This window comes from Dermacentor albipictus, chromosome 6, assembly GCF_038994185.2.
Source record: "Dermacentor albipictus isolate Rhodes 1998 colony chromosome 6, USDA_Dalb.pri_finalv2, whole genome shotgun sequence".
Lineage (NCBI taxonomy): Eukaryota > Metazoa > Arthropoda > Arachnida > Ixodida > Ixodidae > Dermacentor > Dermacentor albipictus.
Window position 1 is genome coordinate 116,002,443 of NC_091826.1, and position 22,596 is coordinate 116,025,038.

General features: G+C 44.1%; 1 protein-coding gene across 2 annotated transcripts in view; it reads right to left on the minus strand.

Annotated features, from left to right (window-relative positions):
* Positions 1–2,226: 2,226 nt before the first annotated feature.
* LOC135908339 (fibroblast growth factor receptor homolog 2-like) overlaps positions 2,227–22,596 on the minus strand; it is a 204,854-nt gene continuing 184,484 nt past the window's right edge. For both annotated transcript variants that reach the window (XM_070541272.1, XM_070541271.1), the window contains exons 3-7: positions 12,684–12,794; positions 10,970–11,176; positions 5,426–5,878; positions 3,680–3,985; positions 2,227–2,424 (exon numbers count right to left, since the gene is read on the minus strand). In XM_070541272.1, coding sequence (XP_070397373.1) covers positions 2,363–2,424; positions 3,680–3,985; positions 5,426–5,878; positions 10,970–11,176; positions 12,684–12,794 — 1,139 coding nt within the window. In that variant the 3' untranslated portion in view covers positions 2,227–2,362. The remainder of the gene's footprint in view (positions 2,425–3,679; positions 3,986–5,425; positions 5,879–10,969; positions 11,177–12,683; positions 12,795–22,596) is intronic.

Sequence of the window (22,596 nt, forward strand, 5' to 3'; positions counted from 1 at the left end):
GCTCGAACTGTTGTACCTTCTGATCTAGCTTGATGTTTGCTGAAAACAAACGTTAGCAAATCGTTTGGTGACTGCCACGCGTGCTGCTGTGGACATAGGATAGGATGATGCTGATGATGACAACATCCTCCATGTTCTGGCAAAGAGTAGACTTTTAGTGCCCCTTTGCCCCAACATGGAGGATGTCATCATCATGTCATCATCATGTCATCATCATGATGCCATCATCATTAGCGTCATCATATCCTATGTCCACAGCCGCACGCGTGGCAATCACCAAACGGTGTTCTTGTATACACTTGCTTTCCTTTTCGGCCCCCTTCTATAATTCCAGCTGATATTCTGTTTTCATATCGCCGCTTAATAACCTACCGTTCTCGCCTGCACTGGCCATTTGCTTGGCGTCCATTCTGTCGCGCGATCAGACCACTGGTTAACTATTCTGTGCATTAATGACTTTCCGAACTTGACTTCCTTAAATTTAATATCAGCTACTTCAGTTTCCTTTCCAATCCGCACCGATTATTGCGCTACCCTTACCCATGTGTCGGAGCGTGAGGTCTAGCTTCTGAAGCTTTTTTTTTCTGTCCCCATTGTTACAGCTCCGTAAGCTCGCGCTGGTTGTATGCACCTAATGATTTTTTTTCTTTTAAGTATAACGGTAAGATTCAAGCCAAAACTAGGTTGTGCCTGACCTATGCGCTCCAGCTCATTCTTTCAGAAATTTGCATTTGATGAGGATGCTTCTCAGTGCTTAGTCTATATCTGTACGGGGTGTTCTGCTCTTTCGGTAACAGAAATTTTAAAGGTGCCCCGTGACATGTAGCATTATTCTACTTCTTGAGGTACAATAATCTCAGCTGTAGACATTATTTGCAAAATAAAAAAAAAGTGGAAGCGAATATTTGATTAGTTAAGTAATTTTGGCTAAATAACATTTAAACTTATTACTTTACGCCACGTATTGTAGTGTAGAAACTGCAGCTGGTGACGTTTAAAGACATATTCACTTCGAAGAAATCCTGAGGCTTACATTAGTTACGAGGTACGCAGGTTTGCAACGAAATGAATTGGTGTTCCAGTAACTTGTGAGCTTCAATGCATAAAAAGGCGATTTGGTAAAGTAAATCGAACAATGCTGCGTTTTTTATGGTAAGTTTGGATGCAATAATCTCAAAACTGGTGCTAGTTTCGAAATTCGTTCCAAGTTGTTGTGCCCTGCGAAATCAATGCCTTCAATTTGTGAATTGCGAAATCAACGTTAAAGCAATTAGATTAAAATTTATTTAGTGAAACTTTGTTATTTAGTCAATTATGCGGATTTATTTTCAATATGAGTAATGCATACCTCTTCCAGTATTCCAGCTCAATAAGTAGATTTGGGCTAAATGCGACAGGTCATTTTTAAAAACTCCATGAACTTGAAAGAAAACATACGGTATATTGTTCCACAGCTTCTTGGGATCCTGACAATGACTGTCAATTTAAAATTCTCATTCTCCTACCAGCCTATTAACATTACTTTAGCAGTGCAGATGCTTTTTTTTCATGCCTGTTATAGACTTGCCCATTAACGTCCTCATTCATCTGTTGCAATACATTTAGAGTGTTGCTGAACAGGACAATGTCATCTTCCACTCACAGGTAGTCTTATAAAAATGCATTAATATTCACAGATGGTCACACAAGCCCGTCGTCCTTATGAAGCACAAAAGCGCCTACACCATCAGCGAACTCACCTCACTTTCCTTCTTCCCTTTCCTCCTCTCTCTCTCCTTGTCATCTTTATTTTCCCCTTTCCCATTCACGCGGTGCAGGGTAGCCAGCCGGACGTTATTCTGGTCAACCTCCCAGCCTTCTGCTTTTCTCTTTCCCTCCCGCCTCCTCCACTCTCAGGTAGCTGAGGTGTTGCCCTTTGAGCCTCGCACCTAATCCTTCCCAGTCTATCAGGTTAAATACTTATTTTTGGACATGCTGTAACTAGCAGCTGGGAGGCTGCACTTCCTTGCCCGACACATGATGCCCAATTGGCAACATCGAAGATGTTGAGTAGAGATTGATTCGATTCGATCTAACAAAAACTTACGTCTCAACTGGAACCGGTGTCTGCAAGGCTCCCGCTGCGTGCCCACGCTATTCCTCGCCCAGCAGAGGAGCGTCGCGTGAAACAGGTGCGCATCTACCAGCACTTCGAGTCGGTTCGAGTCCTGCACTTCCGGAGGCCGCTCTTCAAAGTCCGCCTCCTCGGCTCCGGTGGCGCCCTCTCTCCGCGTCACGTGACGCCTCTTCCCTGTGTCATCCTCGGCAATCCAGAAGAAGCGCAGCCCTTCGCTGGGATCCGCGCTCACGTCGCAGGTCACGTTCAGTGGCTCGTTGGGCCGCGCCGCAAGGAGCGTTTCGCGTCGTACGCCGCACCGGGGGCGTCTGCAGCGAGACACAGCCAGTGAAGGATGTTAGGCTTAGAAATACGTTGAACTTGGCTGGCTGATATACATTCGTTTAGCAACCTAAACCACAAGAAGCACACAAGAACGATAAATAAGCAAGCATTGGGTTATTGCCGCTCATTTTCTTTCTTTCTTTTTTGAGGAAAGAACCTTCATACAAGCACAGACATCTGCTATAGGCACGCTCCACGCCCATTTACAGCTGCACATCACGAACAATAAACACCTGCGTTCGAAATGAATTATATAGCTATCTAGTAGTGTCTTGGACATTTAGATTACGCATTTATCATCATGTTCAACATAAGCTTCCATGGTCTTTCCAGACTTGACATCTCTGTCCCGAAGCAAAGCTGTGGAATCGCATGGAACAAAGGTTCGAACGCAAAGTTCCTGTGACGTGCTTTGGCCTTGGGGAACCACAGAGGTGCACATTCGGTAAAGGCCCCTCCTTGAGATGAAGCGCTTGTACAGATGTTGCACTCAGCTTTTATAGATCACTTCAGCGCACTGTAGTCATGTAGGTGGAGCAGCGAGGCCGCTGTGAGTCAGGCATTCTTCTACAAAAATTGACCTGGACACCCATTATCACAAGACTTGTCTTAGGTCGCAGCCTTTTCCCATTGGCCGGTGCTGCGGTGCGTGCCGCATGTGAGAAAGTGTTTTTATTTGTCATTCAAACAATGCAAGAGGACTCGACTCGAAAGAAAAGCGAAAGTACTTCACTTGAAGAAGTAAATTTTTTTCCATGGCCATTAGGCGTGTAACAACTTGATTAAACCGTAAATTCTGGCGAGCAAGGTCTGAGTAGACGAAAACTAAATTGCAAAGACGAAAGAGAAAAAGAAAGGAAACCTAACACTCACACAGGCAAATTACGTCTTTAATGTACTTCTTCGGACCAACGAAGCGGAAGGGTCCAATTGCTTATATACCTGATATAAAAAAACAGCAAGACCGTGTCATCAACGCAACATAACAAGAACGTCTTTCCTTTCGTGTTGCCTACTTTGTCAGTTTCTATGTTGTGAGCATGAAGCGTGCTTGGAAATGTCGGTAAAAGGTGACGAATTATTCGGTCACCGAATATAATTCCATACAACGGGTGTGTTAGGCGCGATGAATGAGGCAAAGGGCTTGGCAACGGCCAACAGCGAACGTCACATTACGCAAGAGTGAATACCAGCTGCGAGGTCTTCGTTCCTTGCGGCTCAAAACATCTGCGCACTTACGTCTGACGCGGACCTCCAGCGGGGCGCTCTCCACGCTCTCTCCGTCAGCAGTGTTGGCGGTGCAGGTGTACCATCCGTTCTGGTCGACGGTCACCCCCCGGATGACCAGGTAGCGCGATGTGACCAGAGCGTCCGACGACCCTTCGCTGCTGGCGAACCCTTTGATTTCACTCCCGTCACGATGCCAGGTGACCTCGGTGACCTTGGAGGCAGCAAGCACCGAGCACTCCATGTACACATCCGCGCCTGCGACGATGCGGCTGGCGTTGAGACCCACGCCGAGCCGGATGCTGACCTCCGTCTTGTCTGCATGACATTGCGTTTGGTCAGTCGTAGTAAGTTTACTGGTGCAATATTATTCGCTGATTGAATTTCTAAGCGATAACAGCAAACTGCTACTGTATCACTTCTTCAGAAGAATGCAACAAGAAGAAACGCGAGAACGTGTAAACAGGAAGGAGGGCGATGTCCGGTTTTCTCGATCTCCCATGCAAGTACGAAATTAGTATGGAATTATATAAATTTGAAATTATGGTTCGCCCTCGTAGCACAGCGAATAGGGTGATGCACTGCTGAGCATGAACTCGCAGATTCGATCCCGCTCGCACCAGTCGCATTTCGATGAAGGCGGGAAGGAAAGGGCGCTCGCGTGCCAAGCCTTCGGTGCATGTCAAAAAACCCCGCTTCGTCAAAAGTAATCCAGTGTTCGTCAGTACGGTCACTATATCGTAGTTGTGCTCTCTTTCCCCCGTTTTCCAGTGTAAAGTAGGAAACAGAGTTCTCCTGTGAACTTTCTGACTTTCCTGTTTATTCTCTCTCTCTCTCTGTACGTAATATTCCAATACAGAATATACAGAATATAATATTAAGTGGCTTTTGTCCCAGATGCGGCAGACGGCAATCGGAAGTTTTCGCCTGCCTAGGACCCTATCAACACGAATCTCTATCTAAGTGCACCAGCCACGGTTCCTGCCAGCCAATCGTGGTGATGGCGTAGACGGTTGCCTATAGTATCCCTGACGAGGCCCAAAAGAGAATATCAATGGAATATAATCTTTATCCTGTACCGACAAAGTTTCTTTCCTTTCTGTGAGCAAATATGCAGAAAAGGAGAAGCAAAGAAAATAGAGACAAGTTTCTCATGCCTCATGGATCAAGAAAGTGGCACAAGGTGGTGCTTTCAGTGTTGCTGCTTCTAGTCCCAAAACGACTCAGCACATTGTAGGGAAATGTTAGGGTATTCTTCAAACAAGAACCTTAGGAGACGTCCACCTTCTCGAAGAGATGCCATTCAAAGCTGATGGAAGTATTATCTGTTCATCAGTCGGGATAAGCAAGAGGTGTTTAGAGTATTGGCGGTAAATAACAAAAAGAAAATGAGAAAAGAGATTGATAAAACTGGAATCGTTACAAACATACATAACTTTGCAATGCAGAGATAGAGCTTTTAATGAAGAAAGAAAGGGGGATGGACAAATAGACAAAGTGATATACTTCTATAGGTGGATGCATAATACGTATTAGCTTGAGCACTATCGCAGGGGATGCCAATGTGGATCATCATTTTCATCACCACCATACTGCTGTCGCCTACGTCTTCGACATGTCGGGGTTTGGTAAACCGCTATACATGGGTTCACGGAAGTGCTCCTTCTCTCTAATAGCACGTTAATTTGTGCACTTTGTCACGTATATCAAGCACGCCACTGTTTTCCAAGACACTTTTCTCTTGGACCTTTCACTTACGCGACATGTCCACTTTGAGGAAGCGGCTGAGCACGCCTCCGCTCTCGGGCAGGTTGGCGTTGGTGGCGCGGCACTCGAGCAGCCTGCCGGACTGGGCCGACGCCGGCAGCAGAAGCATGCTCGTGGTCACGTCGCCCTCGGTCACGCTTCGGCTGAAAGCCGGGTCCACCGCCGTGCCATCCATAAACCACGTGAGGTTTGCCGCCGGTCGGCTACCAGTGGTTTCGCACTCGAAGCTCCTGGGCTTCGCGGGGAAGCGTTCGGAAGGCGCCACAGCCTCACTTTTTGCCACCTTGCCGTCTGCGGACAACGGAATGCCGATGACCGCATCCGCTGCGGCGGTCTTATTCGGCGGCTCGCGCTGTGTAGCAGTGCCGGGGAGGCCGATCCACCCTGAGGGGGCGTTAGTCTGCTGCGCGGGCCAGCTCCAGATGGTAACTGCCGTTGGTGCCACTGCAGAGGAGACAAAAACGGATTGCAATTGATGTTATTGCCAACCAGCTGCCCGCACCGTCAGCGTCATTAGCTATACTACGAAGTGCACTGTGATCCACTATCAAAGGGAACACCTATTAAATATTTTATTGCACGTTACAGCGGGATTATAAAAAGAAGGTATGATGCCTCTGCAAATTCCATAGATATATTTCATAGAAACTCAGCCTAATGGGTTTTAAATCATTTATTTTCTGTCGACAAATTAGTTGAGTGATTGCCTTTATTTCCAGCTATGCGTTCTAAGAATATACCATACGCTACATGAAACCTTCCAAAAGTTCGGATGGAGCAAGTGAAATGTCCACCGCTACATCTGTCGCGTGCTACTGCATGTAAGTAAATTAAATTTGTGAAGAGAAAGAACTAGGAAACAGTGTGAGCGAGACGGAGTACAGATAACGACACAGTATATATTTTAACAAATGCACACGCGATCAGCGTATGCATGTCCCGAGCACTGACACTACATGATGCACCTTGCGCTTCGGTAGGAGTGCTAAAATTAGAAGTTGATGTCGTTCTCGGTAACCAACGTAAAGGCGATTTTTTTTATTTGCTGCGCAGTACATCAGAAAGGCGCTTCTCCGTCTCGCAGCCGATACCGCAGCGGTCAAGAAGTAGTGCAGCCATCGCGTTAAAATGGCTCATTCATCCATTCTCACCCAGTGCAATTGTGAAGAGGATCTGCCACTGTTCTCGCTTCGACGAACAACGTCAGTCAATCCAGTGTTCCTTAGGCAAACTAGACGACTGGCCTTTTGACGAAGCAGAGATCTCGGCAGCGTGCGCTGACAGCACATCAACAAAGCCACGCGAGCTGTTGTACAATACTTGAAGGCGACAGACTTGAGAGCCGAGCACGCGCATAATTAGGGCACTTGCACCTTTAGGTCCGTAGGGGTGCAAGCATGAGAGTTGTGGACAGTAAAGTACCCTTGGGTGTGCAAATTGGTTTGCAGAGTAGGGCAAGACAGTGCAAAGTTTAGTTAATCTCTGCTTTTCCTTTTCTATCTCTCTGTTTACATCAAACAGCCATCGTCAGCCTATATAAGTCTTCTGCAGGACGCAGGCCACTTCCTGCAATCTACAATTAGCCCTGTCTTATAAAATAGTAGTGTTGAAATAATGGAATGTAAACATTTAAAAAAAAACGCATCTCTCAGGCAGTTTAGGCACTGCGCATCTCGAAAAAATAATATTGCGTGCAAAACTGGGGCGACCACGGGGGCGGGGGGGGGGGGGGTCGTAGGGGGAGATGAAGGGGGGGGGGGTGGACTGCATAGCCGATAAATAGGAAATTTCTTCTGGCGCTGGTATGCAGGCTTGGTATTCGGACGTGCACTGCATCTTGTCACTGCAGTGTCAACCTGGATCTTGAGGCTGCCGAATATTATCTTTCTTTTTACCGAAGACATTATCTTTCCCGAGGTCTCCCGCAGACCTCAGTTTCACGGAAGCTACGCCATAGATCGACACGTGATTCAGTTCTGGACCGCACAGACGTGTCCAGTCGGCCTATGCGCTATGCCATCTTTGCACATATGCAGGCAACCGGCTGCGTTCCGTATGGAAGTGCGGAGCGGAGCAACAAACGCTGCGTAAATAGCCTCACTGCAACCTCTACATGCATTGAATCGCTTCATTACTTTAATAGATCGACTTCATTTGGCTCGTTTACGTACTTGGATGGGCTGGATCACCGCCTGACGCCAACAAGCTCTTTGATACGCACGAAATCTCGCACGTGGTCTCGCGCGAGAGCTCTGGAGGCACGTGAATGTTTACGCGCTGTGATGGGTGGTGGCGCTTCTTGGTGTTTCTCCTCCGCTAAATATTTTCTACTTTTAATCTACTAAAATCTACTTTTATTTCATGCGTATGGTATGGTAAAACTTTATTATGGCGCTTCGGAACGCGCGTCACCATGCAGCGGGCCACACCCACGTGGATATATATATATATATTTATAAATTTCACATACAGTCGAACGTCTCTATAACGAAGTGCTTGGGCGATATACGAAACCATTCGTTATACAGGTCACTTCATTGTAAAGGTCACAATAGAACCGGGACGTAATTATAACTTTATTGTGCATGTCATTTCGTCGTCGAGGTGTTCGTTGCAGAGCCTATTGACTCTACTCGAAAATGTATTTTTGACTAACTTCAGTGCTCCCACGACAGGCAGAGGCATAGTGGGATTCAGACGCCAAGTAGTCTTAAATTCTTTGTTCATTCCAGTAGAGGTTTCCCAACTTTTGTATACGTAACTTTATCATAATTATGCTTTTTTGTTTATTTATTTATTTGTTTATTTATTCGATGTTTCAGCAGGAGGATCAGTATTTATGGAGACGCCCTCTTGATAAAGGCTGGTTCTCTGGCTCAAACGTCAATGAAAAATTGCGTCTCAATGGACCATGCTCTCTTCGTTTAAATGGGGTGCGCAGCCAACCAAAAAAATTATGGGATTTTACGTGCAAAAACCACTTTCTGATTATAAGGCACACCGTAGTGGAAGACTCCGGAAATTTCGACCACCTGGGGTTCTTTAACGTGCACCTAAATCTAAGTACACGGGTGTTTTCGCATTTCGCCCCCATCGGAATGCGGCCGCCGTGGCCGGGATTCGATCCCGCGACCTCATGGTCAGCAGCCCAGCACCATAGCCACTGAAGAACCACGGCGGGTACAGCCAACAAAGACCCATTATTATATGTATGCACAAACATAGATACTGAGTATCTTGATGGGGTGCAAAACTTTGTATTAGGTTCGCATCTACCGACGGGTATCAATGACGTCAGCAACTGCTCGCTTAAGCAAATGCTCGGACGATAACTGAGAATTACCGTGCCTCGGATCACTCGGGAATCGCTTATGACCATACGTATGCAACGGCAAGCGCTACGGACGCGAACAACAATTATTAATGTTCTCGGCAAGTCTGTGCCGCTCTTTTCCTAACTGCCCCGCCGGTGCCAGAACACCTCCCTCACGTACGCTTAGCACCCTCGTCAAAGATTTGCGTTTCCCGACGCCATCAGCGACGCCGTATCCCCACGGATGACTGTTCTCGACGTTTCACGCATCGCGCACGAAGAAACCACGAAGAATAAGCTTTGCGCAGCAGGACACGCCTGTTAATATCCAACCACGGGTGCCGGACGTATAATGTGGCAGCTAAACCACTCCCAGGTGCGTGTTCAAAATGTCTTTTCTTTTTATGTATATTCGTGTTTCGTTGATGGATACATGCATAAGGTACTGGGCTCGTTTCCCTGCGTCGAGGCAGGGCATAGTGTGAATCGCGGTCCCCGACGCCAAGTCGCAAGAAGGCGAATATGTGCTACAGGAAACCGACTCACGCTCCGAGGTAGCGTGGCGACCGTTAGAAAAATTCGGGAACCGCAGCAGCACTGATGCACTTCCGGGGTTCGTCGTTGCCGATCGATCGGGACTCGCTTCGCCACAACGTCCTCCCACAAAGGGTGAACCGCGAGCGTGACTGGAACACGCGATGTTCTAAGGAAAGGGTGACGTTGCGAGGATGCCTCCATCTATTTAAGGCGCTATTTGCGAGGTGGCTCGACGGGTCGAAGTCTGTAAGGCGTGGGGAATTTAAGAGACGAGGTCTTTCAGCGGCGACACTTTACGACAGCTTCTAACGCGTTTTTTTTTTGTTGTTGTTGCTGTTCACAATTGCCAAAGACCCGGGACAGTGTAGTACGTATCTCGCACTCTCTCGAATGTCCGTGAGAAGGGCAAAGTGGTCGTTCTACGCTCAGCATGGAAGTTAAAAATATATATATTACAGCAGCTCCTTTAAAACCATGAGAAGGTAGAGGCAAGGTCGTCTGAATAGGCATTTTTTCTGTTTGATAATTTCATTAGTAAAATCTCGGAAATAAACTTTTCTGGACGCTGACGCATAGACGCACTTCCCTGTGATTGGTTTAGTGGCGTTGCGTCTTACGTAAAAAGAGAGATTCGATTGTGCGACCGACTAGGGCTCTGTGGCAGAGAGCACTGTGTGCAGTTGTAGATCTCTTTGCGATATTGCAGGTAACCGTGCTGCGCTTTGTGTGGTGCAGAATCTGGCAGAGATTTTCGCAAATTGTTCCTTCTCTCTTCCTTTTCTGCCATCTTTTGTCATACCGTTTCCTTGCCCCCAACTACATGGTTTAGCCAGCAGCAGACACTCTCTGGTCGAACAACTTGTCATTTATCTTTATCTCTCTCTCTTTCTCTCTCTCTGGCGGTAATCCCTTTTCAAAATATAAAAAAAGAAAGCCATTTCTCATGCAGCGCTTTAGAGAGGGACACATCTCCACATTTACATCTTGTTTATATGTCATTTTGTATAATATATCACACCACACGTTTATGTCCCGTTCAAATGTGTGATCGAGGGCTGTTGGAAGGCCCCCAACTTTAGGGTATAGCCAGCAGCAGATACTCTCTGGTGAAGCACCTTGCAATTTATTTTCTCGCTCTCTCTGTCTCCCTGGCGGTAATCCCTTTTCAAAATATATAAAAGAAAGATGCAGTGGTATAGAGAGGGTTGGCCAACACATCTCGACATTTACATTTTGTCTACATGTCATTTTGGGTCATATATCACACCACACGTTTATGACCCGTTCAAATGCGTGATCGAGGCCTGTTGGAAGGACTTAACTTTTCTTGGTGTTTATGTTGTGTAATTTTATGCTCCGTTAACTTTCCTGCGCGTGTAGAAACATGGGCACTTTTTTCACTCTGTCCCCATCTTTCCGAAATATACCTTCACGGATAGTAAGCGCTCGTGGTGCGTTCTCTCCCTTCGCTCTTTGTTTGGTTTCAGAGCTAAATGTTCAACGTGAATCAACTCCAACTTTCTCAGTCCATCCTCCTCCTTAACAAATAGGTGTGTATGTTCGCTAAACATAATGACAGGTATGACGCGCCTAACAAACGGGAACGGAAGAATAGAACGGAGTGACACACACAACGCTCAGGAGTCAGGCTGGTTGATGACGTTGCATCATTTCCCGTTACTCACTGTATAGATCGAGAAGCACCGTGGCCGATCCGGGTAGCGAGACGTTGCTCACAGCGAGGCAGGTGATGTTCGAGTGCAGATCGCGGCGACTCAGGGGACCCACGGTGATTAGGCTTTTCCAGCCACCGTCGGATGTCGCCACTGTTCCGCGGGCCGTCCTCAGCTGCGTGCCGTTCTGGTACCACGTGAGGGTGACGTCGTGGTCGCCTGAAAAAAAATCACGTGACGTCGTGATCGGGCTCCGCTGTGTACGTTGGACGAAAGCAACGCTCATCATTTGAAGACGGGAGGAAAACGACTTCTTGAAGGTCGAGATGTGTAAAGAAAATGCAGCCCGCATTGGCCTCTCAGTAGCCAAGGCGATGTCAGCACAAAGTCGTGGCTTTGATACGCGGCCACGGCAGGCGCGTTTAAATGGCGGCGAAACGCAGAAGATACGTGTACATAAATTTGGGGCATGTTACCAAAGCCCAGGCGGTTAAAACTATTGCGCAGCCCCTCAACTACGTCATCTCTCGTAGAGCGTTGCGTCAACTTGGGATGCTAAGCCCCAGAAATGGGTCAGTCAGTTGAACATACAGGGGACAGGATAGCACGAGGGAAGGTTATGCGTCGGTTCCTTAGTGCAAGATTGAAGCGTGCCCTACCCGTTTTGTCCACATTTGCGTGCACACAGTACTGCGGTTCCAGAACTTCATGACTGCTTTCAAGAATTCGAGCACTTGTTCTCAAGGTCGCAGATCAATGTTCTGCTGCATGCTTACCGAGATCTGTAGTTTGTCCCAACTGTCTATGTCCTCTTAATGTGCAACTTATTTTAAGACAGGAGGCCACACGCTATTCAGTCGGCTCTGCAAGAGTGCTGGGGAGATCATTGCTATAGTTTTCCTAGTAATTATTACTATAGCTCATCCATTATTGTATGTTAAGGTACAAACAAGCACAGGCCTGCCAAATCCACGACAGCGTTGTGGGGAACGCAGCAGCAGTGTATATGAACTTCATGAGAGCACAGCTTGCAAATAAAGAATCAAAAGTTGAGAATGTGGGCGTAGAAATGGTTAATAAAGCTCTTAATTATTAGTGAGGTTGTGTACCAATGTCTACTCATGGGGTGTTTACTTTCGGCACTGTAAAGTGCGTTCAATATGAGATAACCTTTGTTCTTTAATCTTCACTTGGCGGTATAGTATGTGCAGGTTTCGTTCACGATAAGCTTAGAACTATAGAGAACATCCAGTATATGTGAAACGGCCAGGGTAGCTATCCGATATTATGCCACTTCTGTTAATTAAAAAAAGTGTTTATTCCTATTTTCTTTTCTTTCTCTCTTTCTCTCTTTCTATTTTGTGGGGCTGAGGCAAAACGAGTTAAAATTTATTTTCTAGCGCATTTTCTCTGCACAAACCCACTAATAACGCTACAGAAAAAAACTTGTAGGGGTAATCAGTGCACGCGGAATAGCAGCAGGGAGGAGTAAAATAACGAATCTACTCGCTGTCTTAACAAAAGTCTTCGTGGAAAGGCTGTCGCCTCTCTATTGGCTGTTTGGTTTGTTCAACAGGCTTTCTATTTAACTAGAACCTGATATAATTCATGTTCTTTTTTTCGCGAGGTTCTAGGCAACCAAAACCTTACTTCACATTCCATCAGTGTAATTCGACATGTGTGGTTTCATAGTAAGGAAGCGCGCACATCTGCAGGTTGTACCTACACGTTTCTATTTCGCAGGTCAGTCGCACGGCCTCTCCGTCGGCGTACGGTCCAGCGATGTCCTTGATCGTAGCGCCGCTGGCGTCTTTGATGAGCGGTGGGCATGCCTGCGCTGTTGAAAATGACAAGCCATACGAATTTCAGTAAGTCAGTGAGCTTTATATATATATATATATATATATATATATATATATATATATATATATATATATATATATATATATAAACGAGAAGAAAGGGGGTTAACCGAGGGACCCGATATTTATTAGTCATATAATGAGAAGCCAACAAACATAGGGGAAATTGCATGTGCTTGATAAATGAAATAAAGTAATGATAAATTAATGGAAATTAAAGTGGATGAAAAAACAACTTGCCGCAGGTGGGAACCGAACCCACAACCTTCGCATGTCGCGTGCGATGCTCTACCAATTGAGCTACCGCGGCGGCGTTTCCCCATCCTCTTTCTCGGGTATTTATGTGTACTAGTAGAACCCTGGGAGTGTTAGCCAGCGCCCCCACTCACAGACCTCGGCGGCGGACGTGGAACGTCTTTTTTGCCGCAGGCGTCACGAGAACGTGATCTTTTCGGGTGAAGGCAACTGGTCAATAAACCCACATATGCTACCTGAAGGCATCAATGTTGCCGGATTCGAGACCCTCGTTATGAAATAAACGAGAAGAAAGGGGGTTCCCAGGGTTCTACTAGTACACATAAATACCCAAGAAAGTGGATGGGGAAACGCCGCCGCGGTAGCTCAATTGGTAGAATGATTACAAAAACGGCGCCGAATAAAACAACACACGAAGAAGGGAAACACGAGACAGCACGTAGGCGCACTAACAACTGAGTGTTTTATTTCCCGACATAGCAATATATAGCTGCTGTCAAAAAACAACAAGAACTAAACAGGGCAGTCATCTGCATCGCACAAGGAAGCGAAGATACAGAATAACATTTCAAGAGTCACTCTCAAGATATGCCAGTTCCTTTGTCGAAAGCGAAACTGAGGCTTCACTGATACATTCTAGACCGCGCTTTTTAATCTCAAGCGCTTCCAATATCTCCCTAGTGAGTTGATGGTCAGCTCTGTACAGAACACTGGTTCTATCGAAATCAGGGATGCACTTGTGCGCCTTACAATGCGCACTTATATGACCGGAGAGCTCGTTTTCCACCTTATATCTATGCTCATGTAATCTGTCATTCAGACATCTGCCCGTTTGGCCTACATATGTTGAACCGCACGACAAGGGGACCGAATAAACGACTTTCTGTACACATCTGACATGTTTCTGCCCATGTTTTTTTTGCGCAAATGTTTTCCCGATTTCCTGCGTTCACTTTGGCACACATCAACCCAAGACGTTTCGGAGCGGAAAATATAACACGAACACCGGATCGTGTACCTACTTTTTTGAGATTGTGCGAAATGCCGTGAACATATGGAATAATGGCAATCCTGGTTTCAGAAGGGCCTGCTCGACCCTGGTTTACAGCGCTAGGATGCTTGAGCTGTTTGAGCATTTTTTCCGCAACAGATACGATCACATGGTGAGGATAACTTGCCCCATTGAGGCGGCTGACCTGACAATGAAAACTGCTTTGCAGCTGATGCACGCATGACTTGTTAAGTGCGTTGGTTAAACATGATTGAATGATGCCTCGCTTTATTACTATTGAATGAGCTGAATGGTAGGAGAGGAGAGGTTTGCTAGCCCTTGGCTTGAACTGCCAGCACACATGACACGATGAAAAAGTTAACTCTAAATCTAAAAATCTTCAACAGTTATCATTCGGAAGCTCATGGGTCAGGGTTAGAGGATGGAAGGCTGTTTTAAACTCTGTCAATACTAATGATGACTGGGTCTCCAATCCTGGACTGTCACAACCTACGAACACTAAAAAGTCATCGACAAATCTAAAGATCTGCAAAACATTTGTCCCCGATATGCACTGCTTTAACAGGTTGTCTTTTGAAGCTAAAAAGATGTCGCTTAAAACAGGGGCTATGCACGAACCTATACAGACACCCTCTTTCTGTAGAAAGACGTCGTCGTTCCATTTTATGTGCGTGGACTTCAGGTAAACGGACAGCAGTTCCAAAAAGGAACCTACTGCTATGCCAGAGGCATTCTGGAAAGCAATTGCTCCAAATTTATCGATGCAGTCATTGACGCTTTCCATCAAATCATTTTGTGGTATCGAGTAATACAAATCTTTTATGTCAACAGAGAAGGCGGATAGCAGTTTGTACTCATTCTGTCTCAAATGTTATTCTGTATCTTCGCTTCCTTGTGCGATGCAGATGACTGCCCTGTTTAGTTCTTGTTGTTTTTTGACAGCAGCTATATATTGCTATATCGGGAAATAAAACACTCAGTTGTTAGTGCGCCTACGTGCTGTCTCGTGTTTCCCTTCTTCGTGTGTTGTTTTATTCGGCGCCGTTTTTGTAATCATGCTTAACCAACTAGCCCACCAACACATGCTCAGTTCAATTGGTAGAGCATCGCACGCGACATGCGAAGGTTGTGGGTTCGGTTCCCACCTGCGGCAAGTTGTTTTTTCATCCACTTTAATTTCCATTAATTTATCATTACTTTATTTCATTTATTAAGCACATGCAATTTCCCCTATGTTGTACTTGGTGTCAGTGTTTGTTGGCTTCTCATTATATATATATATATATATATATATATATATATATATATATATATATATATATATGTAGAGAGAGAGAGAGAGAGAGAGATTGGCCGGCTATGATGTTAATCGTTCGTGAACGTGCGACATATTTGTCGCTTCGTGTCTGTGGCTTAGCCGCTGGACTAGTTATGTTGGTTGCTTGAAGAGGACAGAACACAACTACGATAACAATGATGACAATGGCTACAGCAACAAAAGACGTTCTAAATACACTTTCTTCTCTGACTGAGACGACTACAGTTTTATTTTTCTCGACGGAAAAAGAAAGAGTTGGGTTATTAAATACCTGTCTGTTTCTAAATCAAGTTTCACGTTGCAAACATAGTTGCCTTCTTTCATCGGCTGAAGTTTCGTCGTGTAACTTGGCTGGAGAAAAGTATGAGAGATCACAACTACAGGCGGAAGATGAGTTAATACGTGGCCTAACGAAAACCGCCGCAAAAAGCCTGTAGCAAGCAAGTTCCATATATTGCAAGCCACACTTTTGTACCACCGCGCAAAGTCCTAATTGCATAAAACAGACTAACTCAAGTGACGAAGCTCGTCAATGCATGCCGCGGGAATGGCACGAATCTTCATTTTTTTTCTGAAGACGGGATGCACTGCCTTGCCATAATTCGTGGCAATGAGGGTCGGCATATCCCTCGAGTGTCCCGAACGGCATAATTATCCGGAAGACACATCTGTATAAAATGAGTTTCTGATTGGTCCCTGGTAGAATGCCTCCTCTGACGTGTACGGAAGTATTATTTAGAAGTTTCTTTTATTGTGTGTTTCACTTGTCGCTCAATGACAGGAAGATTTGTATAACCTTTCGTCATATATTTTTAGGTATTTTAGGCTCTAACTACTTTATACATCGGCCAGAAGATACTGAGGCCGAGTACGCTGTAAATGATGGAACGCATTACATCCGGGTCATTAGCAGTCCTTCATATGCGAAGGTTTACCATTACCCGTGGAGTAACAGCAACATTGCTGCGTTAAGTATCTCACTGCGTTTTCATCTATCCGTTCAGCATTTTTTGTATTGGTAATGAACGTCTTATTTTTCCAGGTTCGGTGATTGCTTCCGCTTGAGCACATTGTGATCAATATTTTCTTATGAAAAATTCAACAGTATCGAGCAGCCGCGGTAAAATTCTGCGATATCACGATTGGCCTGTTGCGGAAATATTTTTCAAGATGGCGTCAGCACCCACCTTCGGCTTACACGCCAAAACTCCAATGGTGTAGCTAAAAAACTAATGAATGAATGAATGAATTATTCACTCATTAGCGAATGCCAACCTGTTTCGTTTTGTTGAGAAATTACTTAAAATATTCGTGGGTGCATCCAGTACATATTCAATTAAAAGTAGGCATCTATAGCTTTTATGGCGTTCTTTTAAAAGCTAAATTATGGCGCAACAGTCAACAGAACACAGGATTTTCAAGATAAAATTTTTGTTATGTTTGCGAAGCCAGGGTATATATCCTCGCATTCGAAGTGTGAATGGTGTGGTAATTATTGCGACATACACAGTGATGCAATAAATCAGGTTTGTCATGTGTTAACACCGCAGAAATTCATACTTTTGGTAGAGCCTGTGTCCCGGACACTTTCGTGGCCGACTGCACGCGTCTGGAATGCTGCGTTCCCCGGTTTGTTGACAGCTGTTACCATAGCAACACCGGTCTACATTTAGGTTCAGCTTATGACACGGGAATCATATTACGTAGAGACAAGCGCAGCTCAATAAGAGGGAGTAGCGACAAACGAGCACACTGAAACAAATGAATTTACTTCCACATGAAAGCACAGGTAATTATCGGTTACTTGCTTATCCGTATTGACAAAATGGCCAACTCGTAAGGAAAGACGCCGCAAGACAAATACAATAAGCGCGAGCGCCAGTAAACAAATGAACCAATTAAGATGATAATGTGTTTTCCGCGTGGTATAATCATGCCAATTTCTCAATTAATCTCCCAGGACAATAAGCGCGCAATGAAATGCCCATTATGCACATTAGTGAAAGCACGCTGTCGCAGCAGATTCAACAAAGATGTGTTGTAAAGACAGGTTTAAAGCAGTAACAGGCGTTGTCTCTAAACTCTGCGAATTTTAATTATTTTATCAGCGCGTTTCGTTAGCGTATGCCTTCAAGGCTGAATCAAACACCAAAGGCAACCTGGAATAAAATTGTTCCGGTGTAGCAAAATGTTATTTACAATGTGTGGAAAATTTTTGTTCCCGTTTTCCGTATAGACAAATTTGCCTTTCGTGTAACGTTTGGGTACACATAGCATTATATAGTTTTATGCACTTTATTTAGAGTTACTAAAGAAATAAAATATATGTGGCTGTTTTTGTGAGATTATTCATCGATAAAGTATTTATTTGTTTTTATTAAGGGAATGAAACCTGTCGCCTATCATTTTTAATATTGTGAGGTTCGTATTGTATGTGCTGTTTTACGGAACACTCGTATGCGTAAATGGATCTTGGCAGGCCGTGTAATACAAAAACCCGACCTAGTTTCTTGACCTAATAGCAGTGCATCATGTGGAAAAGGTGCACAGTCGAACGCGGCAGATAATCGTTTAAGTCAATTAGGTTTGGAGGTCTGCGTTTATAGGGTGGATTGGTGTGCCTCTGTACTGGGGCTATTGGTAATCGCTATACGGAAGTCTCTCAGCAACTCTGAGCAATTTTCGTTGAGAGAAATAAAAGTTGCGTGCGACGAACACAAGCCACTCTACGTGAACTGAAAGAATAATAATAATAATGTTAAAAAGGAATGCGATTCGCTATCCCAAGTATGGTTTAGGACTGCAGTAGAACTGGCCTACGGCAAAAACAAGGCTTCATTTTGTTTCCTGTGTACTTACCATATCTCCTCACCAAGGAATCAGTATGAGTGGGAGGGAATAAAAGACTGTTCCCATTTCAGAGGAGAAGGAAAGCCGTCTTATCGACAGATTTTTGTAATGCAATGTCATGCTATCTGTGTCGTTCCGATTTTAGCATTCGCACTTTGGAAAGCAATATTACGCTCTGTTGTCATTATTGTGACACAAATTTGCGGTGAGTGTAATTGGGTAGCCGTAACCGATCGGTTAGTGACATCTTAAGTCCCACGGCTCCACCTAAGCGGGTGATAGACCTTATTGTTCCATTGTTGCGTTTATGTTCCTCCACTGAATGTCGTTTATTCAACACGGAAGGCCTTATTGTTATTTGAAGTTGAAGTTGAAGTTTATTTTCACCACTAACAGTACAGTGTGTTTTACACAGAACAGTTGTGGCGTGGAAAGTGGGAAAAAAGCTGCGCTGATGCAGCTTGACTAGCCCCACCTCCCATCCGTACAAAGCAGCAGAACGACAGCACAGCAAACTTCATACAGTCTTAACATATCAAAGAAAAATAAGTAAAAACGTGTACAATAATTGTCAAGTATACATAATTATATGCGCCCTTGGGTGCCTACAAGTACATCAATCATTCATGCACACACAAAAAAAACCAACGACAAGTAAATTATTGCAAGGTAACATAACAGTAAGACATACTGTAAACAGAAAGGAGGGCTTTAGATAGACAGAATTTTTCTAGGTTTGTAGCAGATTATGTAAACATGTTGAATAGCTCCCCACCTGAAAGGACACGCAAGTGATCTTCTGTCAGCTTGAACGTATTGAGTATGTGTGGAATGGTGAATTTTAACATTTGGAGACCGTAGTTCGTTCGTGTTCGGGGAATGTGCCAGTGTTCAGAATTTCTGATGGGACGCAATGATATGTTCGGCTGTAATTGCGCTAAACCTCTTAGGTTTTGGCTATTTCTACGAATTTCTGACCTTAACGACAACAACAATTGATGTTCATAGGCAACACTGAATTTTAAAACCTTAAATTTTATAAATAAATGAGATGTATGATCGCTATAGCCTAAATTGGCAACAGCCCGCAAAGCACACTTCTGAAGTGTATATATCTTATTCTTTAATGTTTGGGTTCCAGATGCCCATACCAACTGGCAGTAGCGTAGGTGGGAACTAAAAAGCGCATTAAAAATATGAAGTTTCTGGGGAACCGGCAGAAACGTCTGACACCTCCTTAGCATACCTAGAGCTTTTCTTAGTTTAATACATAATTCTTCAATGTGTGAATCCCACAGCATATGTTGATGAAAGATAATACCTAATGTTTTGACAGTCTCTGAAAGTTCAAGTTCAAAATTATTTAGTAGCAGTTTATGTGAGTACTTGCAAGCCGTTCCTTTCGCGCGGAAAAGAACGGCCTTGGTTTTAGAGCTGTTGATTTGTAACGAATTACGACAAGACCATTCGGATAATTTATGTAAAGTTTCATTAGCTGCTTGAATCAACTCATCTAGGTTTGCTCCTGTAAAAAATAAGCTCGTGTCATCTGCATAGATAATGTATGTTATTGATCGATCTATGTTTACAATATCATTAATATAAAGGTTAAATAAGAGAGGGCCTAATATACTTCCCTGCGGTACACCACGTTTGATTTTTTGGGGCATAGATATTTCCCTATTTATTGACACACACTGGTACCGGTCCCTAAGATAGCTCTTTATTAGGTCAAGTGTAACGCCTCTGATGCCATAATAGGGCAATTTTTCTAACAATGTTTGGTGATCAATCCTATCAAACGCTTTTGTAAAATCTACGAATACGCCTAGTGTGAGCTTTCTTGCTTCAATGTTGCCTAATATGACCTCTTTCTGATGTAGAAGTGCTGTCTCTGTTGATACACCCGACCTGAAACCGTATTGTGCCGCTGTAATCACAGAATGCATGTCTAAAAATTTTGAAAGTCTAGTGAAAATAATTTTTTCCAAAGCCTTTGAAAATACTGGCAATACCGATATTGGTCTGTAATTACTCATTTCGTTTTTGTTGCCACTTTTGTAAAGTACCGCGACCTTGGCTTTTTTCATACGCTGAGGGAACAAACCTGTGTTTAAAACAAGATTATATATATGGGTCAAACAAGGTACTAATAAATCGAGGACAAAAATAACCGGTTCCATTCTTATGCCGTCAATGTCTTCGCTTTTACTTTTTTTAAGTTTCATAAAAACATTAGTTACCTCAGATTGTTCTGTGGGGCAAATGAATATCGAGGGCGTTATTGGCGTGGGTAAATAACTTAACGCATTCCTATCGTAAGTACTGCCCGATAAAGAACTAAAGTGGTCGTTAAATTTATTGGCCAACGCTTTTCCCTTAAATACATGTTTGTCAATTTTAAGTTCGTTGACGCGGGGTGCTTGTTTACGTGAAAATATAATTGTGTTTAGGGTTTTCCACATTTGTTTGGTGTCTATGATGCCGTCGAAGATAGTAAAGTAATAATTACGTTTGGCTTGCCTTAATATTTTGGCAAGACTGTTTCTGTAAGTTTTAAACATGTTTAGCGCATCTAAATCGCGATTTTTTAAGAACACCTGGTACAGCTTGTTTTTTGTACGTATCATTTTTAAGTGACTTATTGTTATCCAAGGTTTACGTGCGCGTTTTGGCTTCATTATTTCTTTGTAAGGGAAGCATCGTTTATAGAGAGAGGAAAAAATTTCAATGAAACGCTCATATGCGGCATCAGCCGAAGAGCATGCAAGAACCTCGTTCCAATCAGTCATGACGAGTTCATCTCGGAACTGAGACAGTGCAACCGTGCTGATGTCCTGATATATTATTTTCGCAGTGATGTCTTCTGCCGAATGAGATGTGTCAGTGACTAAGTAAATGGGCAAATGGTCACTAAGGGTCACATTAATGGTACCAGAAAATAGGGCATCAAGTGATAGGTTGGTAATGAAAAGGTCTATAAGTGTTGCGCTGTTTGCAGTAATACGTGTAGGGGCGGTTATTATATTCGACAAAAAATGAGAATCAAGGATTGCAGATAATTCACTTTGCTTAGTGGATTTAACCAACATATCGATGTTTAAGTCACCTCCTAATATTAAAGTGTATTGATTTGCATTAACATACGAAAAAACAGCATCTATATACTTAAAAAACTCGCTCAAATTACCATCAGGTGGTCTGTACACCACAGCAAACAGAAATTTGTCGCATTTTAAACAAATAATTTCAATATCAGCTGTGGACCATGACAGATCATCTAGGTAGTCGCAGCTAATACACAAGTTTACAAACATGCAAACACCGCCACCCCTTTTTGGTTTCCTATTCAAATAAACAGCCCTGTATCCGTCCAAATGTATAGTGTCATGGTCATTATACCATGTCTCAGTTAGCATTATAACTGAGAAAGAAAACCCAAATTCGTTTAAAAACATACAAAAGTCGTCATATTTTCGACGTGCTGACTGCATATTCAAATGCATAAAAGTTAAAGGCGATTTACATCTTTTCACAATGTCAGACATCAGAGTGGTCGGACTTATACAGGATTCACTCACTGATGGTTTGTATGGGTCAGCATATGAGTACATACAGTTTGATTTACACGCAATATTATGCATACATGACACTGCAATAAAGACCTGTATCTATAAGTAACATACTGCGAAGTTGGGAACAGACAAGTAAAAGCCATATCCTTCACAACTAGTTTCATCAGTAGTGACAGACAATGAAACCATGATCTATCCTGACGCATGTCATGGTACAAGTAGACACACAAAGCATCCAGACAAAAGAAAACGGGCCAACTAAAGAATAGTAGTTCAAAACTTAGAACATAGAACATAAAGAAATTTGAATACGTCCCTCTCGGAATGCAACCACATCCTCGCCGAAGTCGCTCCATCGGGACTCCTGGTGCTCGACACGTCGACGTAAAATGCATGTATCTGCAACCGCGCACTCGGAACCACAAATTCACAGTCACGTATTCGCGACCACAGATTCACGGTGGCGAATTCGCAGTGGCTGCCGAAGCAGTAATGTTCGGCAGCCAGAGTCGGCTCGCGACCACGTTTGCCCGTGTCGACAACACTGGCTGCTTTCGAAGCAGAGAATCCTGGAATGCTTGCGTATACGACGTTCCTACGGGAAATCGTTGAAGGGACTACTGAACTTTCTACGTTTGAGTGGTCTGTTAGATAGGCATGGGTACTTATTTACAAGCGTTTCTCACCGCCTATTTCCTTTGTCGCGTGTTTGCTTTCTTTCTCGACTATTTTTTTCCCACTTTCGTTTTCCTCTTGCCGTTCCCCCA